At 47.9% G+C, this 22,379-nt stretch overlaps 1 protein-coding gene across 4 annotated transcripts in view; it reads left to right on the top strand.

Annotated features, from left to right (window-relative positions):
• The first annotated feature begins 345 nt into the window (after positions 1 to 345).
• Positions 346 to 22,379, top strand: part of GLT1D1 (glycosyltransferase 1 domain containing 1) — a 91,134-nt gene continuing 69,100 nt past the window's right edge. For 2 of the 4 annotated variants that reach the window (XM_066603403.1, XM_066603405.1), the window contains exons 1-3: positions 346 to 670; positions 15,450 to 15,598; positions 17,796 to 17,901. In XM_066603403.1, coding sequence (XP_066459500.1) covers positions 603 to 670; positions 15,450 to 15,598; positions 17,796 to 17,901 — 323 coding nt within the window. In that variant the 5' untranslated portion in view covers positions 346 to 602. The remainder of the gene's footprint in view (positions 671 to 15,449; positions 15,599 to 17,795; positions 17,902 to 22,379) is intronic. The other 2 variants (XM_066603402.1, XM_066603401.1) reach the window with 2 other exon arrangements.

Below are 22,379 nucleotides of genomic sequence, written 5' to 3' on the forward strand. Positions count from 1 at the left end.
CCCGCCGATCACAAGGTTATTCCTTATGCCGTGGATGGGGGATACCGTTATAGCTGGGCACAACCCCTAACAGCAGGGTCTTATTTACAGGATAGGGGGTAGCTTGCTGATCAGAGGGGTTCTCACCCCTGAGACCCCACTGATCTCTAGCACAGGGGTCCAATAATAGAGCGTGCGACCAGCACTTCATCTAGTCTTCCACAGTGAGGAGACCCCCATACTCAGGATCCTCAGCGGTGAGCCCCCCACCAATCAGCACGTCATCTCCGTCCTGTGGATGCCTTGGCACCACCAGGTAATGCTCAGGGGCATATGCCCACCGCCGTCCTGGCAGCCATCTGCTGCAGTGTATGCAGTTGGGCCGGCGCTGGTGGGCTCCCAGCCGGTGTGCCCGGGTTTCCTGCACGGTTTCTGGCTAGCAGGCCTGCGGAGCACCGACGCTGCAGCACGTCCTCTGTACACTGCGGTACAAGCAGCCAGTACCGGCCCGTGGCGGAACGTGAGGCTCCGGCCGCTGTTTCTGAGGGGCACATTTCCTAGCAGGACCGCACACACAGCTGTGAAGCAGCACTGATGCGGCGGCTGCCGGTGAGCCGGCCGACATGAAGATCCTCTTCCTCGCCTGCCTGCGGGCCAACACCGGGAACTCCACCACCGCCGAGCGGATCAGGTGAGACGGCAGTGCCCTGCTGAGGCTTGTAGTCCGCTGCTGGGCACAGGCGCCCTCAGGGGCTATGAGGGATGTGGTCACACTGTGCGGTTGCTGTACATGTAATGCCGCGTACGTCTCATCAGAGTGCTGCGGTATTTATTGCCATTTTATCCAGCGCTGCGAAGCTTCAGTGTGGCTCGGTGCGGGTTGTATTCGCAGCATCTGCAGCGTAAGGTCATCTAGACGTTCCATCCGCGACCCCTGGGAGATGGCAGCGCGGTCAGACGTGTGCCCGTGCCGCTGGCATCGCTCGGACGGAGACGCTTGGACGCTACTTCTGCTTTCCGATTTTCCCATACGGTCAGACCTGCGGCTGATTTCACCCCGGGACGTTCCCACTGTGCGTTCGCACGAAAAACTCAAACGTAATTTTGGGGTGAATGTATCCGTGGGATTTCACTTGTTTCACTGAAGGTGACTTTTCCACAATAAATACGACTGGATGTGGATCGGAAAATCCGTAATATGACTCAAATCCGCAGTGGAATGTTCCCGTTATTAGTCGATGGGGTTCGTTAAAAGAGGTTTCCTGCATACTTTTTTTCTAGTAAACCCCGTTGCCCACGCAGTAAGATAAGTCAGTCATGTACCCGCCTCTCCTGGCACCGCTGCTTCGGGTCTCTCCTCTGATGTCACGTTTACAGACTACCCCAGCCAATGACAGAGCTCAGTGCTTGATTGGGAGCGCTGTCGTTGGTTGCAGTGCCGGTGGTGTCCAGCAGGCTGTACACAAACACAGGAGCGGAGCAGCGGTGCCGGGAGAGGTGAGCACATCAAATTTAAAAAAAACTGTGAAGACCCCTTTAAACTGCCCTCTGACGCTGGACTGGCTGCAGAATGTCCCTGCTTTAAGGGGTTTTATCATTAAAACAAAACCCTGTCCCCCCGCTGGGCAATGCCTAAAATCACAAACCAGGGCATACTCGCCTCTCCTGGGGAGGCGGGACACAGCTGACAGCCGGTGCTGGCATTGGTGATGACGTCAGGTTAGACAACCTGAAAAGGGCCATTTGTCGTAGCCGAAACGTCGTTTTTACGAAATGAATAAAATTTTCTCTGTAACTAAGAGACTACCGCAGCTTGGGTATTTGTGGAGCCCCTGGCTTCAGGTCGCCATTGATTCGCTTGGCCTTCAGCTTGCCTCCCACTGAATGTGGTGTGCTTTGAGTGCCGTGCTACCTGCTGGCTTTGTGGACCTTAGCGGTGGTATCGCTGCTTGTTCAGTCGTTTACCTGACTGTGGGCCTGTGTAAGAGGGCCATTAGTTGTCCTTGGCAACCAATCACAGAGCAGCTTTAATTTTGTAATCTGTTCTACTAATATGAAAGCTGAGCTCTGATTGGTTGCTAGGGGCAACTAGGACGGCTTTTCTTTTAGACAATATCATAAATCTCCCCAATTGTTTCTTAAGAACAATTACCAGCGGGCTGTTTTTGTTCCAGAGTTTGTCTCTTAGGCTGCATTCACACGAGCGTATATCGGCTTGGTTTTCACGCCGAGCCGATATACGTTGTCCTCATCTGCAGGGGGGGGGGGGGGATGGAAGAGCCAGGAGCAGGAACTGAGCTCCCGCCCCCCTCTCTGCCTCCTCTCCGCCCCCTCTGCACTATTTGTAATGGGGAGAGGCGGGGTGGGGCTAATTCTTGGAACGTAGCCCCGCCTCCTTTCATTGCAAATAGTGCAGAGGGGCGGAGAGGAGGCAGAGAGGGGGGCGGGAGCTCAGTTCCTGCACCTGGCTCTTCCATCCTCCCCCTCCTCCTCCTCCAGATGAGGATGACGTATATCGGCTCGGCGTGAAAACCGAGCCGATATACGTTAGTGGGAATGCACCCTTAGGGCGGCTTCACACAGACGTATTTACGCATGCAATACACCGAGAATAGAACCCGTTGATTTTAATGGGTTCATTCTCATTTTTAAGTGTGCATTCTGCATGCATGAAAAAAACGCACCATGCTTTATTCTAGTGTGCATTTGCGCATCTAAGGTCCCATAGAGATCTATGTGGGGTGCACAAATGCGTACCCCAAACCTGTGTAATTGCGCTACGCTGCACAGTTTCACAAGAAAAAAACACATCTGGACTCATTAGGCTGCATGGCTTTTTAAATCCCGGCACGGAGTGTCCTGCGCCCCTGTGAAATGTCCCTGTCAGCACAAAAAGTACAGTAAAATGCGCAAAAACCCAACAACTACGGTGCAAATGCGTTGCGCTAATGTGTGTTTTCCACGCATGCTCCCATGTAAAGCCGCCCTCAGGAACATTTGCCACAGATTTTCTCAGGCTCTTCACATGGAAAATCCGCGGTGTTTACAGGAGCGGCAAAGTGAAAGTTATTTGTTAAATCTCATCCCCACGCCGTGGAGAAAGCGTCCTGCGGAGCGGATGTCACTGGGTCTGTGGCACAGACTCCGCCTCGAAAGACCAGGGCGGAATTCTCTATTAAATTCCACACCAAATAGTACAAGTTTTGACCCGTAATTTGCGTAGTCTAATGTCCGCCGCAGACATTCTGCCACGTGTGAACGTGCCTGACTTCAGCCATGCTTTGTTTAGGTTGCGCCATAGTAAGTGTGAATATCTTGGTGTTTCCAGGTAAGCTGTCTGTGCCATCACTACGTGTCATCATGCCCTGCCCGCGTTATCAGCTATGTCCGCAGCTGGAGGTCCGGGGCTGGGGTTGGCATGTTTAGGGTGCTCCTCCTCTGTGCAGATGGCAGGCTGCTATCTCAGGGCGGCCTCTTATCTACAAACAGGTGGAAGTGCAAACGGTATAAATTTATGTGACTTATTCCTAATCTGCTGCCAGTGTACGCAATGTAGGGTCATAAACCGGCTTTATGGGGCTGTAACACCATGCACTTCTATCAGCTAGACACAAATAAAGTTTGATTAGTGGGGGTCTCGCTGCTGAAACCCCACCAATTCCAAGAACAGGGGTCTTGCAACTCCTTTTTCTCATCACTGCAGGATGCTTCTCCCACCCATAGTGACATCAGTATGAATAGATATAGGCTTGGCTGCCCCTCCATTCATATGATGGACATAGGACGCGCCAGGTTCTGGTCAGTAAGCACCGTGGTCGAGCCGGGACCCACATGTGTATTACGGAGACTTCCATTTAAGCTGCCCTCCCCATTCCGGCGTTTGCAATGAATGAAGGAAGGTGGGGGGGGGGGCAGCTAAGCTCCCACTCCCCCTCCCTACCCACTCCCATTGCTGGCTATGGACAAGGGGTGGGGAGGGGGCAGGGGCTTAGCTCCGCCCCCTTCCCACCCCCTCCCATTATAATTGTAAACCACTTGGAGGGGAGAAGAGAAGCAGCGGGTGAGCGGGACAGAAGGGGGGGTGAACTGTTCAGATGCAAGCGTATATTGGCCAGCCTTGAACACGCCGGTCGATTATACGCTCGTGTAAAGAAGCCCCTACAGTGAGTTTTCAGCGAGAATTTTTCAACATTGTAAAACGCTTCGTTTAAAAATGCTGCATTTTTAAAGACTCCTGCGTGAGAGCATCCTAAGGCCGTTTACGTACCGCACACCTTTACTGCGGCGTTTCAAGCGCCGCACTAATCATGGTGCAATGCTTCCATTGATTTTAATGGGGCTTCGCAGATGAGTGCTCAAACGCAGTGTTTCTAACGCCGCGATTTTTGAATGCTATCTGCTCAAATTTTACCGTTTTTTTTCTTTTTTTTAAGCACTTTTTAACTTTATTATCCATCGCTGTCCAACGCTGCACCATACATTCAGATAAACCCCGCTCAAAATCATGGTAAAACATGATGTGAACAGAAATCATGGCGAACGCATGGGTGAGAGTGGCCTATGGCCGGTCTCCCACGAATGTGTCAAATTCCCCATGCGGGAGCCCACAATGGAATCCAGGTGTGATTTCGACCGGCGACCCCCCGTGTACCTGCTCTCTCTGTACTGTGGATGAGCAGATAACACACAAATAGAACATGCTGGGATTTTAAATCCGCTTGTGGAAATCAAAATTGCGATCCGCTCATCTGAGCAGACATGCGAACGTTTTATGTTTTCAATGGGTGCAGAATACCGCGTATCGTCTGCGTGGGTGACGACTGCGAATCCAGCAATTGAAATACGGTCGTGTGCCACGGGCCTAAGGGCTGATGTTTTGCAACTTTCTGGAAGTCTTCTACTGTCACTTTGTGTCTTGTAGTAATGGTCTGATTATTGAATGCCCGTGTAACTGCTTTGGGTGTCCACGTCAGCCGTGTTCCCACGAGCCAGGTTCACCCATCACTTCCTCTTTCACAGGAGATGTCTATTGCTCTGAGCCGTAGCCGCCCTTGTAATACAATGTATAATCCAGGAAAGAAGTGCCATGTCACACATTATATATTGCAGCTGATGCTTTTGCTTATTAACCCATTAAGGACCAAGCACTGTAAATATACGGCGCTTTCCCTGGGCTTTAAACCCAGCCGATAGTAAAAATACGGCGGGGGGAGTTTAAAGCCCCTGTTCTGCAATCAATCAGAAGCATGTCGGATTGTCAGCTGTTACGGCGCATTTACGTGGGAGGAGTAGCATAAACGATGGACGATGAGCTGATCGCTCAGTGTAAATAGCAGCCGTTCAGTACTGTAGCTAGCTTGTGTGGGGACGAGTGTCCGGCATCGTTTGCCCGACAATCGTTCCATGTAAATGTGCCTTAAGTCACAGCTAATAACCCGGAAGAGAAGGCAGGAGTGGTTTTGAACCCTTTCTGCCTTCTCCTTTCCCTGCTACATAGTGCTCCTATGGATGCCTCAGCTACAGTGGAAAAGTGTCAAATCAAAAAAAAATCTGTGACTGTCCCCCAGAGGTCTTATATGATGTCATGTGGGACATAGTAAAACAAAATTACAGAATAAAATAAAAATCTATACATAAAATAGAAAATAACCCAAAGCCGACGCCAACCAAAACCGTCTCTGCATGCGCCCTGTAATCCAAAACCATACATATTATATATCACAATGTCCAAACCAAAATGAGGAGCCCATTACCATGTTTTATTTTAGCGTAATTATACTAATTTTTAAAATAAATACCTATAAATTTTAAAATCTTTTTAAAATGTATTGCTGGCTTGTCGCTCGCGGCGTGTCATATGACACTGCGAGCGCGTCATGCGGGGTGGCGGATCCAGAGGTAAGTATGGGTCTCTGGGGGGGGGGGGGGGCGTGACTGGCTCCGGTGCAGTATTCCGCTCGCAGAGCTCGTCACAGCCGTGGGCATTAGGCCATACACACTACATGGGAAACCACTGGGAAACACTGACATGGAAAAGGACTTGGGGATTTTAGTTAACTGTACACTTAACTGGAGCAACCAGTGTCAGGCAGCTGCTGCTAAGGCAAATAGGATCATGAGGTGCATCAAAAGAGGTCTAGGGGCACATGACGAGAGCATTGTTCTTCCTCTTTACAAGTCACTGGTCAGACCACAAGTGGAATATTGTGGACAGTTTTGGGCGCCAGTACTCAAAGACATATTGGAGCTTGAGTGGGTACAAAGCCGGGCAACTAAAGTAATAAACGGAATGGGTGGACTACAATACCCAGGAAGGTTATTAAAATTGGGATTATTTTGTTTAGAAAAAAGATGGCTGACCTAATGACTATGTATAAATATATCAGGGGACAATACAGAGATCTCTCCCATCATCTAGTTATACCCCGGACTGTGACTGTAACAAGGGGGCGCCCTCTACGTCTAGAGGAAAGAAGGTTCCTACACTGACGTAGAAGGGGTTCTTCACTGTAAGAGCAGTGAGACTATGGAACTCTCTGCCTGAGGATGTGGTGATGCGAACTCTATAAAAGAGTTTAAGAGGGCCTGGATGCCTTTCTTGAGTGATACAATATTACATGTTATAATGACTAATTACTGCAGAAGTGTCGGTGATCCGGGGATCATTCTGATTGCCAGACTTGGAATCCAGAAGGAGTTTTTTTCCCCCTGGGGGCTGGTTTCACACGGGGGACGGCAATATCGGGCCATGAATCACTATTTCCTTAAAAAGTGGCAGAAGATTGCACAAATCAGAAAGCCTACTAAATGCACTGATATATGCTGTAACAAGCCTATCATGGAAGAGAACTGGCAGTCCTAAATGTGTGGCACCATACGTCAATAGACTATTCAAGCTTCACATTTACTAAAATGAAGCCACTCTGGAATGTGGGCTATTTCTTGTCTGATGATTTGTAGCTAGTTATTCCCATCGCAGCATTTGATGGCTGAGATGAGAAACCCACAGCTGGTTCCCAACCACGTCGGCGGGCGCTAAGGAAACTGCCAAAGCCGTAGCCTCGTAACTACCATTGAAGTGAGTGGGAGTTATTTGTGTGACAATCCCTTTTCATTTTCAACCCTCTGTGCCCTGTAAGTTGTCACTCTGTAATAAAATTACTAAGACATTATGATGATATTCACATTTAAAGGGGTTGTCTCGCGGCAGCAAGTGGGGTTATGCACTTCTGTATGGCCATATTAATGCACTTTGTAATATACATCGTGCATTAAATATGAGCCATACAGAAGTTATTCACTTACCCCCTCCGGTGCTGGCGTCCCCGTCTCCATGGCGCCGACTAAAGCTGCCTTCTCCTTCCATTAGATGAGCTTGCGCTGTGCGGTCTTCTGTTCTGTTGAATGGAGCTGCTCCGGCGTGCTCGCGCCACACATGTCTTCTGTGCATGCGCAGACCAGCTCTCCGGCGCGAGCATGCCGGAGCGGCCCCATTGAACACAGCAGAAGACCGCACAGCGCAAGCGCGTCTAAATGGAAGGAGAAGACAGCGTTAGATGGCACCATGGAGACGGGGACGCCAGCACCGGAGGGGGTAAGTGTATAACTTCTGTATGGCTCATATTTAATGCACGATGTATATTACAAAGTGCATTAATATGGCCATACAGAAGTGCTGAACCCCACTTGCTGCCGCGAGACAACCCCTTTAATGTAAATGGTCACGGCAGGCAAGTTGAGACAACCTGTCTTAATATGATAACTAGCAAAAGTGCAACTTACTTTATTAACACAAAAATTTGTGCTGAAAAATCGCTCTAACATTCTGGCCACTAGGGGTCTCACTTTCCTCTAATTTGTTGTCCCAATTCCTGTTGTCATGTGAAGTCCAGCCTAAGGCCTCATGTCCAATGGGAAAATCAGGCCCGCCGCAGATTCTTCATGCAGAATCCCGCAGCGGGTCCCTCCTTTCCCGCGAACATGAGACCTAAAAAGAAGAATTACTTACCTGTCCGGATGCTGTGGATCTGCCCTCCGTCGCGGACGGATCTTCCTTCTGCGACCCGGCAGATGTGCTCGACACGCCCGCAGCGTGCATACGCCGTGCACTCTATTTTAAATTTTTTTTTAACTCCTGCTCTCCCGCACCAGAGAGCAGGAATTCAGCTGCGAGTGTGCCGCGGATCCGGACGGCTTCCATAGGCTTCAATAGAAGCCTGCAGAAGACCCGCACTAAAATGGAGCATGCTGCGGGTGTTTTCCTACACGTGCAATCCGCGCCTCAAGGAAAAATGACATCCGCGGATATTTAATTACCTGTTGGTGTCCAGTGCATCCCTATAGGGCGGGGATTACGCGTGCCGGTGATCTGCTCCGGATTTTAAATGTTATTTTACCCGTGGACATGAGGCCTTAGGCTGCCTGTCCTCGGGCGTCGCGATATCCCACGGCGGATCTCCTCTGCGGAAGCCGCTGCCGGGGAGCAGGAGCCATCTGACGGATCTCCGGCAATGCTGTGATTTGCCGTCCGCAAGCGGAGAATCACTAAGATTTTCCACTCGTGGCAGGGGGCTGCGCTTTCCATAGCAACACTATGGAAAGCGTGCACTGCGTTCCCTGCGGCCGGATTATTGCCGCGGGGAACGCAATGCAAAAACGCCTGTGGACAGGAGCCCTAAGTAAAGGACCATTTAGACACAACGATTATTGCTCAAAAGCCATCTTTTGAGCGATCGACGTTGTTGTCTAAATGGGCCCATCTTTCAATTTTCAGCCGAACGACAGTTTTCAGTTCTGCTAGAAAACCATCATTCGGCAGAACAGCTGCTAAGTAGAACCGCATGCTGTGTTCTGCCCGGGGAGAGACGATTACAGCTGATAACATTGTATCAGCTGTCAGCCCCGCCGGCAGAACACAGCGAAAGTAATCAGGAAAGAGCCGGAGGTCTGTTCCCTGACTACAGCGCCCAGTGGCTCACAAGCTGCTACTTGGTACTAATAGGCATTAGTGCGAAATAGTGGTTTATACAAAATGATTTCTCAAAAGCCATCTTTTGAGCGATCGTCTTTGCAGTGTAAATGCACCCTAAGACCACCTGCTCAGAGGCACATTTGAATTGCGGGATATGCAGAGGGCGTCCGCCCCTGGGTTCCGCAGCAAATACTGTGCGTAGCATGCTATGGAAAAGCGCTTTTTCCTGCACACAAGCAGAAATCAATTGTGATTTTCTGCTCACGGAGAAAAAAATCGCAGCATGCTCTATTTTAGTGTAGTGTCTGCACTGAAGGCTTCCATTAAAGTCAATGTAAGCCGTCCGACCCGCGGTCCTACCGCGATTAACATTGCGTTAAGGGCGCGATACCTGCGTCATCAACTAGTGACGGCATGGGAAAATCTGTACTGCGCATGTTTGATGGCGAGCCAACCGGACCATCCGCAGTAGAGATAAAGAAGACGGGTACGCAAGGTCACTGGCTGGGCACAGGGTTGGATTCCATTGCAGGATCCCCCATCTGGAATCCAACCTGTTTGCATATATCTATATTACTTCCCAAATCCACACCATTCGCAACCTGATTGGCTGTTTGGATTTACTCACTCACGGTAATTGATTATTTGAGTTGGCTGATTCACGGTCATTGGTTGTTTAGGTTGGCTCATGTAGAAGTGGGGAGTAAAAGTCTAATATGCAACCTGTTTGTGTGCAGCCTGCCTAACAGATAGCAAAATGGAACACTGACAAGTTAAGAGGACAATTATCCGTGCTACCTATAGAAGTCTATGGATACGAGGTGGGGCAAGAGGATGCAGATAGAAGCAAAAAATCGCAGAGCAATAGCTGGTAGAGCTAATGGTGAATGATTTGCAGCTACTGAAATCACATCTACACTGCTCAGTACCTCTCTGCTGTCCTCCATGCTGATGTTATTTCTGTATGTTCTGTAGACAGGGAGTGAAATCTCCTATTTTGTCCATGGCCAGTGTATAGAAGACCTCATAGCTGCTAGTCTCCATCCACCAAATTAGATATACCTGTCTGCAGAGGATAAAACTGGTGATAGATATAGGATAGAAGTCATATAATGGGCAGATATAGTGTTATTCTCATGTACACATACCACAGCTCATTCTGGCACAGCCTTATGTCTTGGTAAATAATGAAGGTGCCATGGAGCTTGAAAAGTCCCTTCATTATGATAATTGGCGATCAGAATCGGATATCATGCACGTTATATATTGAAGGCCTCTACGAAGGGTAAGCCATCAGTTGGAAGTCCCAGAAAACCCCTCTAATGTCTGCCAGTGTGAAGTCAGCCTTAAATGTATTTTCTCATATTGCGCTATGAGTTTTGTATCTATTGGTTGTAGATGTAATATTCTGCAAGGACTAAATCAAGGGAACTGTCACTTCATGCTACAAGAACAGCTGTGAGGTTGTATGGGAAGTGCCAGTCCTAAGGAAGCTGGCTCACCACACAACAAGTCACAAGGCTGTTTCACAATTTGTGGATAATGCCAGTAGAGGAAGTAGTGAGGACTTGAAACCCCTTCTGGCACACCATAACCTGTCCAAATAGTGAGCCACATCATAAATTGGATTTCTGTTTCTTTCCGGTTGCTAGGCTGTCCACATTGTGAGCTCCATCAGGGACAGGGACTGATAGGAGTGCTGAAGAGTTCTGTACCGCACTGTTCAATATGTTGGCGCTATGAAAGCAACACAAATAAAATAATAGTGTAGATAAGTGATGCATTTTCTTTCCAGGAAAAAACCCCTTTAGGGCGTGGTCACACATAGTCGAATTGTCGCAGATTTTCCACAGTGGGAAAACCCAAATCAAAATACGCACCATTGGCGTGGGTTTTGACACAGATTTTTTACGTGGATCCACCCCGGATTTCACACTTTTAATTGATGGGGTAAAGTCTGCTGGTATTAGTGTACCTTGACGCCAGCGGGAAGGCCTGGTGGAGTCAAGAGTGACGGGGGGTGACGCCCCCTGTACGTCATTGGATAGACAGGACCCTGCCATGTAGGTCCTGGAAGACCACTAAAGGTTTCAGAAAAGTGCATAGAGCAGCCCCCCAGCAGTAGGTTGAAGGGGCTTTCTCACTAGGGACTCTGAAGCCGCAACCCCCCTGACTATGAAGTGGCTGCTCCTAGGCCAACACCGCGGCCCCCTCCCTCTCCCAGACGATGTTACTTTCTGGCCGATCCAGGGAGGGCACAGAGCCGGCGCCAAACACACTGGGAGACGCCACCCACACACTGCTGGAACACACGGCGGTCCCAGCCGAGAAGCGGGCACCGCTGCACTCCCGCACCTTTTAAATTGCGGCCGCTAAAGGGAGGCCACATGACCGGCGGGAGACACTGTGAGAGCCGGCGGCCACACAGTGCTGCAGCTGACGGCGTCCCCGGTGTACAAGCGACACCCCTTCACTCCCCCACCCCCAAGCTAATGTAAGTTTCTCATGGCCCACGCTGCAGGGAGGCAACAGGGCCGCCGCCACAGAGGCTGACTCTGCCGCCCGCAGCGCCACTGCTGCCCAGAAGGGACCAAACCTCGTCGGCCCACTGGCAAATGCAACGCGGGTCCTGGAGGGACGGAAGCATTCAGCAACTTCACAGTCACACAGACGTGGGTAAGAGGAGCACAGCGGTTAACTGTCTGAAGGAACGTCACCTCACTTAGCTGCAATGCCGCTTCAGCCATTCCTGCAGGTTGCAGGACCTTTACCTATTCCGCTAATCGGGAGCTGGGGGTGTGGCAGGGGCGGTTTCCCTGTCAAACCCCTAGGTTCTGGTGGCGTCAAGGTACACTAATACCAAGTCTGCTGTGCATCCGCCACAATGGTGTGGATTTTGTTGCAGATTTTTGAGCTGATTCATGGCCCGATATCTCCCTTGCAGTCCTTCTGAAACCTTCTGGATGCGAGGCATTTTCAAAAGAGAACGGCCCCTCATCCTTGCGGGGCTGAAGGAATCCCCCATAGCGAGGAGAAAGAGGGAGGAGGAGCTGCATGGGATCTCCTAGAGATCTTCACATATTTGGAGGGATGGGGTGGGGCTATAGGGCTCCCCCAAAAGCCCTATTGAGAGGGGGCGGGGCTAGAGAGGGTTCTCAAAGTGATTCCTCTTTAACCAAGAGAGTGGGCGAGGTTAAGGGTTCCACCCTCTAGTCCCGCCTCCTCTCTTGGTTAGAGAGGAATCCCTATGAGAACCCTCTCTATACCCGCCTGCTCTTGGGGAAGCCCTCTAGCCCTGCCACCTATCTCTCCAAATATGGGGAGCTCTCTAGGAGACCCCCTGTCACGCTGTCCTCCTCTCTCTCCTTGTTATGGGGGATTCCTTCAGCCCAGCAGACTGTTTCGCGAACTTCTACCAGTGATTTCAATGGGAATGGCGCTGCTGCCGCTAACCCCATTAAAAGCAATTGGCAATATAACAAAAAAAAAAAGAACATGTGCTATTAAAGAAAACATAACAAATGTAAATTAACGCATTCAAAAGAATGGGTTTCATATTTGTGCGAGATTTGTGTATCTCTCAACGTACAAATCTCGCACAGTTTTCTCGCCAGTCTGAAGGAGCCCTTAAGGTATTGCAAAACTTGTTTTGTTTCCTCAGTCTTGCTGTTTTACAGCCCTGCAAGGCTTTAAACATGTTTTAACGTAAAGGTGTTGTACCAAGATTTGTAGTTATAACCTATCTACAGAATAGGGGATAAATTGCTGATCAGTGGGGTGACATTGGTGAGATCCCTGCTGATCCTGAGAACGGGGGTCATGTGTCCCCCTCTGCCTGTCACTGCAGGGTCGCTTCCTCCCCTGCAGTGATGTCAGACTGAATGGAGTGCTGGATGCACTAGCGCTCCATCTATTTTCAGTTGGACTTCTGAGATAGTCGAGCGGCATACGCTCGGCTGTTTGTCAGCCCCACTGAAATAAATGGAGCGCCGACTGCACATGCTCAGCCTGCGCCCTATTTATTCTAGCGTCACTGCAAGCAAAGAAGTGACAGGCAGAGGGGGTCACAGGACCCCCGTTCTCGAGATCAGTAGAGATATCAGCGGTGAGACCCCCGCGATCAGCAAGTGATTCTTTATCCAATGGGTAGGTGAGAACTTCACATCTTGGTACAACCCCTTTAATAGAGACTGTAGAGCGAGTGTATTACAGAGCCATTTATAATCTAGTTGCACTTTTCACTACACATTTGGTAATCCTACTTCCTGCAATCATACTTCCAACAGATTTTAACAAGCGTTCTAAATGGTTAATATAGCTTTTTACCATTCTTGGACACTCTGAAATAGTGCAGCTACTGACAAGTGGAATAACTAGTAGAGCCAAAACCATCAATTACTCTTGACATTACATTACTACACGCAAATTCTTGTCCATGTCCTTTGTACTTCAATCTTTAGAGGTCAATTCAGTTGAAGTACACGTTCACCTCTGAGGACCCTATGAAATCATATTAAGGAATTGTATAAGTAGCATTTCCCAGATCAAATGTCCTTAGAATCGCTCCCTTTATCAGCAAGACAGATCTGATTACACACTAGAAATGCTAGGATGTCGGAAATTATTGCTTTTCAGACCCTCAGTACAATTTACACTCTGTCAGAGAAAATCCAGCACCTAGAAGTTGTTGTTTTGCTGCCAAACTCATCATGCAGTTACATCTCAGACAGCTATGCAAATGATTAGAGCTGTGGTGTGATTAGATGGACCGTCTTGTCACCTAAAGCCATAAAAGTGGTTCTACCCCTGGCCAATAAAAAGGCTCTCGGAGGCTCCTTGTATGCAGTGACCTCTTTCCACTTGTGTGGAGCTTGTTGACCACTAGACACCTCTATGACACAATCAAAAAGTTTTTTTCCAGTTAAGTTTGAGAGGGGGCGCATTATTGGAATGCGATAGTTGTGTTGATGGATTGCCCGCCACCTGGGGCGTTCTAACTCGAATATTAGGATGTATAGGGTCCAGTGGATGCAGGAGGGCACACACACACAAAAGCAATCGGGCTCAGGATGTCCTCGACAGACAACCAGTAGAGAAAATAAGCTGATTTTTCTGACAAGCACAAGCAGCTCCAACATGCGGGGATTAAAGCCTCTGTTCTGCAATCAAAAGCAGGATGGGTTGTCAGCAGTTAGACACAGCTGATAACCCAGAGGAGCAAGGAGAAGTGGTTTTTAACCCCTTTAGCCTTCTCCTTTCCCAAGTACACATCACTCAATGAGTGCTATGTACTAAAGAGTGAAAGTGTTTCTTCCACTACACAAGCTGGTGGTCACGTAACCGCCGGGATTCCCTGGCACAGCAGAGCTGCAAATTCCTAGCAGATCTTGATCAGCTCTGCCCGTGACTATTGTCACTACAGGGGATGTTTTTTTCCTGTAATTGGGGCTCCTATGGATGCCTCAGCTACAGTGGAAAAGTGTCAAGTAAAGAAAAAAAAACATGTGAATGTCCCCCAGAGGTCTTATATGACGTCATGGGGACATGGTTAATAAAATAATTACATAAGTAAAACTAAATTACAGATGAAATTGAAAAAATATATACAGAAAAAAGAAAATAACCTAAAGCTGACACCAACCAAAACCATCGCCCTATGTGCCCTGTAATCCAAAACCATACATATTATATATCAAAATATCCAAACGGAATGAGGAACCCATTTCCATACCTTATTTTAGCATAAATATACTAATTAAAAAAAAAATATATACCGGTATAAATGTTAAAAAAATAATTTTTTAGCCTTTTACTCGCAATAAAACTTAAAAGGTGAAACAAAGAGTAAATGAAAAACATATTAAAAAAATAGCCCTAAAAATTGCTGCAAAAATAATTTTGGTATCTGAAGGAAAAATAATAGGGCAGTGAAACCAGCACATGGGTAAAATCCCTAAAAAGTATCTGATACAAAACAGCCTGATCCTTAGGGCTTATTCAGACGACCGTATATCGGCCGGGTTTTCACGCCCGGCTGATATATGGTGTCCCTCTCTGCAGGGGGGGGGGGGAGGCTAGAAGAGTCGGGAGCAGTGCACTGAGCTACCACCCCCTCTCCGCCCCTCGTCACTATTTGCAATGGTAGGGGGTGGGACGGGGCGGAGCTAAGTCTCGAAAGGGTGTCGAGGGGTGGAGAGGAGGCGGAAGCTCAGTGCACTGCTCCCGACTTTTCCAGCCTCCTCCCCCTGCAGAGAGGGACACTGTATATCAGCTGGGCATGAAAACCCGTTCAATATAAGGTCGTCTGAATAAGCACTTAAGGGGTTAAATTATGTAACCGACTTGGGGGCTCTGTTACTGATTTTGCATTGTGAGCTTCAGGTTAGACCTCTGTGTTCATGCATACGGTTAATAACTTGCTAGTAACTACCTCTTTTATTGTTTGCTCCAATGTGCCTCACTAGGGCTTCTCTCTAGTTGTTTCTGTCCCTTTTTTCAGGAGTCACCTGGAAGCGGCAGGCCATGAGTGTGAGCTGAGAGACGCCGCCGAAGTGCACAGCACATTGGAGGTAGCAAAACTGATTTGCCAAGGGAAGTTTGATGCTGGATTGGCGATCCACATGTACAAAGCAGGACGGTTCCTACTGGGTAACAATTTCTTAATGTCTTGAGACCTTTTTAAGATTTTTGAGTTTGAATTAAAGGGTAAGTTTAGTGAATGTAATGTTTGTTTCAAGAAAGACCAAAAAACAGTGGGCTTGCATGCATAGCGTAGGTCGTCTTTATGACTTCATTTTAGACCTCTTTCACATGGGCAACAATGTGTTCTTTTGTGTTTTTTTTTTCCCCACGAGAAAATTGCCTCTTTGTTCCCGTTTTTATTTTTTAGGAATATCACAGTTTTTTTTCAGCTGACTGCGATAAAACTGTGTGCTTTTTTTTTTTTTTGCTTTTTTTTAATCGCAAAAGTAAATAGAACTTTCTAATGTAAAAATCGCATCGCACAAAAATCGCAAGTTCGTGCAATGTGATAAACAAGGAGGCTCCATAGGGAAACTTGGGCTAGAAAAAATCCCAAACTGTGGCAAGATAGAGCACGCCGCAAATTTTTTTTTTTCTCGCCAGATAGCAGCAGAGAAAACATTGTTGATGTGAAGGAACCCGTTGGAAAGCATGGGCTTCACATACATGCATTTTCTCATGTTATCGCATTACAGCAAAATCGTGTGATTTTTGTCGCTCATGTGAAAGCGGCCTTACACATATAGGTAAATTATTATAGCGTTTAGTAGAATTAGTGTCAAGATGGCTTTTCAGGTCAGCAGATGAATGGGTTTATAAATGACCAATTAATCTATGCCAGATACCTGCTGTTGAACGCTATCTGCATTCTAACATAAATTGTGACACAATATAGTTTAGAAAAAAATGTTGTGGGCTCCACAGTATACAGTCCCTATGTCCATAAAATAGTGACACAAACTTTTACCTGTACTTAGAGGCTATGGAAACCTTTGTGCATGAAAAATCAATACACACATATCTTACTAAGTCCCTGCAGAAAGCAAATGATGCACTTAACTGAATTTTTGCATTGAGTTTTCTATCTCATGCATTTAGAAAGCCTCATATTTGGTTATAAGGTCCCCTATATTCAAGTTTCTGGCTATGGTGCATTCCCAGCACCGATCAGCTGGTCTCTCTCTCTCACCTCTGAGTAGTTGCTGGTCCCATTCCCTCTCACTGCTGATAAGTGTTTTACTGACATCACAGGATTTCCTTGCTGAATGTGGAAACAGGGTATCATTTATTTCTTCGTCTCCCTTTTGACTATCCAGAGTCCCGCTGTAAGATAACTGGCTGCAGCAGGAACCTCTCCCCCCTCTCCTCTCAGTAGGACCAAATATTGTTATCCTTGACCTGTGGTAAAGATGGATTCATTTCCTAGTCAGTTTCTCAGTTTGTGATGCTATTACATGGACTTACCACATCAACTGTGTTGAGGAGCACACAGGCATTCCAGACAGTTACTGATGATGATCACACAGCTCCTGTCACACAGTTATAATAAAGGAGATCACAACTCCTCCTCCTGACTGTATATTTATACTGTATACAGAAGGTAATGAAAATTAAACAGTTTTCCCTGCAGACAAAAACAATATAGCCTTAAATAATGTTGGGCTGATGCATCATGGGATTGATTTGAAAGTGAAAGAAGAAAAAATGTATCATCTAGACGGTGCCTGACAGGGGACTGCAGTGCAGGGAAGTGACTTCTAGAGTGTGATAGGCAATCAGGTGAGGGGGGCAGGCATGGCAAAAAAATGTGTTTTCGTTGGGGGGCCTTTTAAGGGTTTCTACAAATCTGTAAGGTTCTGGAGTGTTCAGAAGTCCAGCAGACTAATAAAGTAAGCTAGAGATGAACCTGCACACAGTATCCCCACAGCATTTTTTAAAATTCCACACTCTGTTTCATAGCGGGTTCAGGTATGAATCACTATGGACAGTGTTGCATACGCCGAGAAATAGAGCATGCTGCGACCTATTTCTTGTACGTATCTGCACGCAGTCTTTACATACTCGTGTCAATTGATCAATAAAAGTCCATTTACTTTCATGTACTGCGGATCACGCGGTCGTGCATCGCACGCGTAATTCGGGATGAAAAAACTGCCCATGGACATGAGGCCTAAGGACTCCCTTTTATGTGCCCACCTCTGAAGGGCAGTTTACCCTCATTTACCACTCCCGTAAAGGCTATGTGTGTCTTGTATCAGCTATATTTCTTTGTGACTTTAGTTAATTGTTTGACCACTCTTGTCGGTTTTGTTACTAATTTCAGCTAACCGAATACCTTATGGGGTAATCTTTGGTGGGACGGACATAAATGAAGATGTAAAAAATGAAGAAAAATGCAGGGTAATGGGAGCTGTGCTGGAAGATGCCAGGTATGCTAATGGGGTCTCAGATTGTTCAGTCATATTTTTACACATCTTGAATTTTCCCCAGAATTTTATGATACTTTTGGTTTATTGACATCGGGACGTAGGTGGTTAATTCCCCATGACACATGAAATGTCTATCGGAGCGTGTCAGAGCTTCCTCTTGAATTTCCTCTTGTGAATCACATATTTCTACACATTGCAAAGAAAAAAGAATTTCTATTTTGTGTTTTTTCTTTTGTGTCTTTTTTTGTGCAAAAGACAAATTGTCACCACTAGTGAATTAATGGTACAAAGGTCTTTTTAAGACCAAGAAAGGAGGAACTAATAAGGTATTTAATGGCCCATTCAGCATTTATTACCCTCTATAAGCTGTTCTAGCCAGACTGTTAGGAGGTGTTGGGATGAGTGGATGCATGAGGGCGTAAACACAAAGCTACCAGTCTAAGGACGCCCTTGATGGACCACCAGTAGAGAGGATCCTATGATCGCCTGACAAGCACAAGCAGCTCCATTTGTTTCCTTGTCCGCCATCCAGAGACAGGTGACCCCATCGTTACAGTCGACACCATTTCCAGGTGCTTGGCTAAAGGACATTTCGTCTCATGGCACCTATTATGTATATGGTCTTTGACACCCATCCACTGTCACCTTTGTTTGCAGTGGTGTCGTGAACGACGAAACTGGACTACTATAGAGTCAAACAAGTTGTCGTCGGTGACTAATCCAGGTTTCGTTTAGGCACTGACGACAGCCGTGTTCGTGTCTGGAGACCTAGGGGTGAGTGCCTTAATCCTTCCTTTGCTGTGGTGCTGCACACTTCCCCCACTGTCTGTGTGATGGTCTGGGTGGGCCATCATATACAACAGCTGGTCACCCCTAGTAGTGTGACAATGACAGCTCAGCGATATACTCAGGACATCCTACAGCCACATGTGTTCCTCTCATGGCGGCTTCCAAGAGGCATTTTCCAGCAGGATAATGCTGGATAATGTTTCCACACAAACAAGGGGGTCACAGTGATGTCTCCATAACATTGCAACACTTCCATGGCTGCCCGGTCACCAGATTTATTGCCAATAGAAGATGTATGGGACCATCTGGGACGCCAACTTCACCAGCCTACGAGTTTGCACAATCTAGAGACTTACAGCACATGTGGACCAGTATGCCCGAGGATACCATGTGGAACCTGTATGTCTCTAAGCCCGCCCACATTATATCTTGCTTCCAAGTTAGAGGTGGCCCAACAGGATACTAGAGCCTCCCGTAAAGTGTTCAGTTTTCTGTAATGAATTCTCCTTTTGCTCTGATATTGTAATCACTCACTTATATCTACGTTACAGTCACACATAGAAAGTTTCCTCTGACTAACATATATGGCATGAAAACAGCTGTAGAATTGGGGTGAAATGCATGTCGAGGACTATGGCTGTTCTGTAATACCCGGGCATCATGTCTGGGTCCACCAATATGTAAAAACGTTCCTGACTGCAGCCCCTTCAATCTCAGAATGAATGATCTAGTAGTCAAGGTTATTTACATCATACATCACTTTGTTTGATGGGAATAACTCTTTAAAGACACAGGCTTTTGACATAATAAATCTTTACATCTAGTAGTAGATATTCTGGTTTCTCAAAGCACTCTATGTATTAAGCATAAATAGTAATAAAGAGGTAGTTCTTAAAAGAACCTGAAGAATCCATGGATGAGGAATTGAAACTGATGTAACTATGAAGGGGACACCCCTCTCCATGTCTGAAGTGAAAGACCAGTATGGAAAGTCTGCATTGTTTAAACCAGGGGTCCCCAACCGCCGGGCCGCGGACCGGGGCCGGGCCGTTGGGTGTTTAGCGCCGGTCCGCGGCACCGCCGGGAACTTTTACTCTAAACACAAGGCCCGCGGGCCGAATCCGGCCCGCTGCCTTGTGCTATGTGGCCCGCGGCGTGCCGACGCCGCTGACCACCGAAGCGATTACCAGCGAGGGCGCCGCAGCTCCCCGCTGGTAATCGCGCTGATGCCGGCGAACACTGACGTCTGTGCAGCCAGGATACTCTTCCCCGAGTCCCCTGCTCATTAGTTCCGCAGGAGAGGACTCGGGGAGTAAGCGTTCCGGGCTGACGTCAGGGCAAGCAGACAGAGAGCGACAACAGGGAGGAGGTAAGTATATGGGTTGGGGGGCTACTTATTACAGGGGAAGGGGCTGCCAATTACTGGGAGGGCTGGTTATTACTGGGGGCTACTTATTACAGGGGAAGGGGCTGCCTATTACTGGGGGGCTGGTTATTACTGGGGGGTGGGGGCTACTTATTACAGGGGAAGGGGCTGCCTATTACCGGGGGGGGCTACTTACTACTGGGGGACCTGCTTATTACAGGGGGGTTGCTTACTGGGGGGGGGGTGCTTATTACTGGGGGGGAGGGCTACTTATTACAGGGGAAGGGGCTGCCGATTACTGGGGGGGGCTGCCTATTACGGGGGGGCTGCCTATTACTGGGGGGGGGGACCTGCTTATTACTGGAGGGGTTGCTTACTGGGGGGGCTGCTTATTACAGGGGAAGGGGCTGCCTATTACTGGGGGGGGGGTGCCTATTACTGGCTGGGGGGACCTGCTTATTACTGGGGGGAACCTGCTTATTACTGGGGGGGGCTGCTTATTACTGGGGGGGGGTGTTCTTATTACAGGGGAATGGGGTTGCTTATTACTGGGGGGGCTGGTTATTACTGGGGGGGGACCTGCTTATTACTGGGGGGGGGGATTGCTTACTGGGGGGGCTGCTTATTACTGGGGTGGGCTGGGGGCTACTTATTACAGGGGAAGGGGCTGCTTATTACTGGGGAGGCTGCCTATTACTGGGGAGGCTGCCTATTACTGGGGGGGGGGGCTGCCGCCTAGTACTTGGGGGGGGGGGCTGCCTATTACTTGGGGGGGGGGGGCGCTGCCTATTACTGGGGGTGGGGCGCTGCCTATTACTGGGGGGGGGGACCTGCTTATTACTGGGGGGGGGACCTGCTTATTACTGGGGGGGGGGACCTGCTTATTACTGGGGGGGGGGACCTGCTTTTTACTGGGAGGGGACCTGCTTATTACTGGGGGGGGGGACCTGCTTATTACAGGGGGAGGGGCTGCTAATTACTGAGAGGTGGGGGCTGTCTATTACTGAGGGGTGGAGGCTGTCTATTACTGGGGGGGGAGATAAATTATATGCTGCCCTATGTGTGTGCTGGGGGGGGGGGAGATTATACACTGCCCTATGTGTGTACTGCCAGGACATTCTAATGTCATAACTAAATAAGAATGCACTAAACTCCAACCCCCTTCATAACCCCGCCCCCTATAACCAAAACCCCGCCCATGTCCCGCCCAACCCTGCCGGGCCTTGTAAAAATGGTCTTGCTTGAAGCCGGTCCCTGGTGCCAAAAAGGTTGGGGACCACTGGTTTAAACTCTTTCACAGATTGGGATTTGTGGAGAATTCGCACATTTTTTGAGAGGCTCATATAAAAAAATGTAATTGTAATTAAACTTGTCCCTAGCAAACTATGTTATGTTACTATATTATCCCCATACCATCATCATTATTACTTATAAGGCTGATGAGGCACATTTTGAAAATGCCACCTTATATTAGACACTTTAATGCAGTTTTGTACAAAAAGGAAAAAAGCACACTGATCCATATTTGTAACCCAAGTAGAGCCTTTCATGCACAATTGCTCCAAAAAACAAAAAATGTGCAAAGTTCCTATGAGGCACCGGTGTCTGTCTGCATGCAGGTATCTTCACAGTATCATCACAACTGAAGAGGCCAAACATCTCCACGATCCGGATACCAGGAAACCTTGGGGTCACTGAGTCAGAATACTTCTCTCCTTAGTCACTTAGTGACGGCTTGTCTATAGGATATCATGTACTGGTACAGGCCCCGAGACCTAGAATGATTGTTATTTTTGAACTTGATTGCACAGCATTCACCATATGGTATAAATCACTTATTCTCTATTCTTCTTTCTTTTGTTCACTTCAAGTTAAACTTGTAATTTCTTAAATTGTATATACATAATACATTACATATCCTGTATTGCACTATATTACGCCTGTTAGGCTGCTTCTCAGTGTAACACTGTTGGACCCTTCTACATGATGGACCTGGTGACCTTTCATAGGGGCTCCCTCTGCAGTCACTGATGCGATCTTACAAATGGAGCACCATCCCTCTGTAAAACCATCTAGATCAGGGGTTCCCAAACTTTTTTGCCCTGTAGACCACATGCTGAATTTTATTTTTCCGCAGACCCCCTGCCTGCCTAATTCCTTAAGTCAAATCTCCACATCCAGTGATTTGCAGTTGATTTGTTTTTTTCGTAAAAAGATTGGCAACCGCGATAAAACCCCTTTCCACGAGGTATGAAAATAGAAAAGCTATCATAAACTTTCTTGCGGTAGTCCATAATGCAGGATAAGCAGTAGGCACTGACGC

This window comes from Eleutherodactylus coqui, chromosome 5 (genome assembly GCF_035609145.1).
Source record: "Eleutherodactylus coqui strain aEleCoq1 chromosome 5, aEleCoq1.hap1, whole genome shotgun sequence".
NCBI classification, from domain to species: Eukaryota; Metazoa; Chordata; class Amphibia; order Anura; family Eleutherodactylidae; genus Eleutherodactylus; species Eleutherodactylus coqui.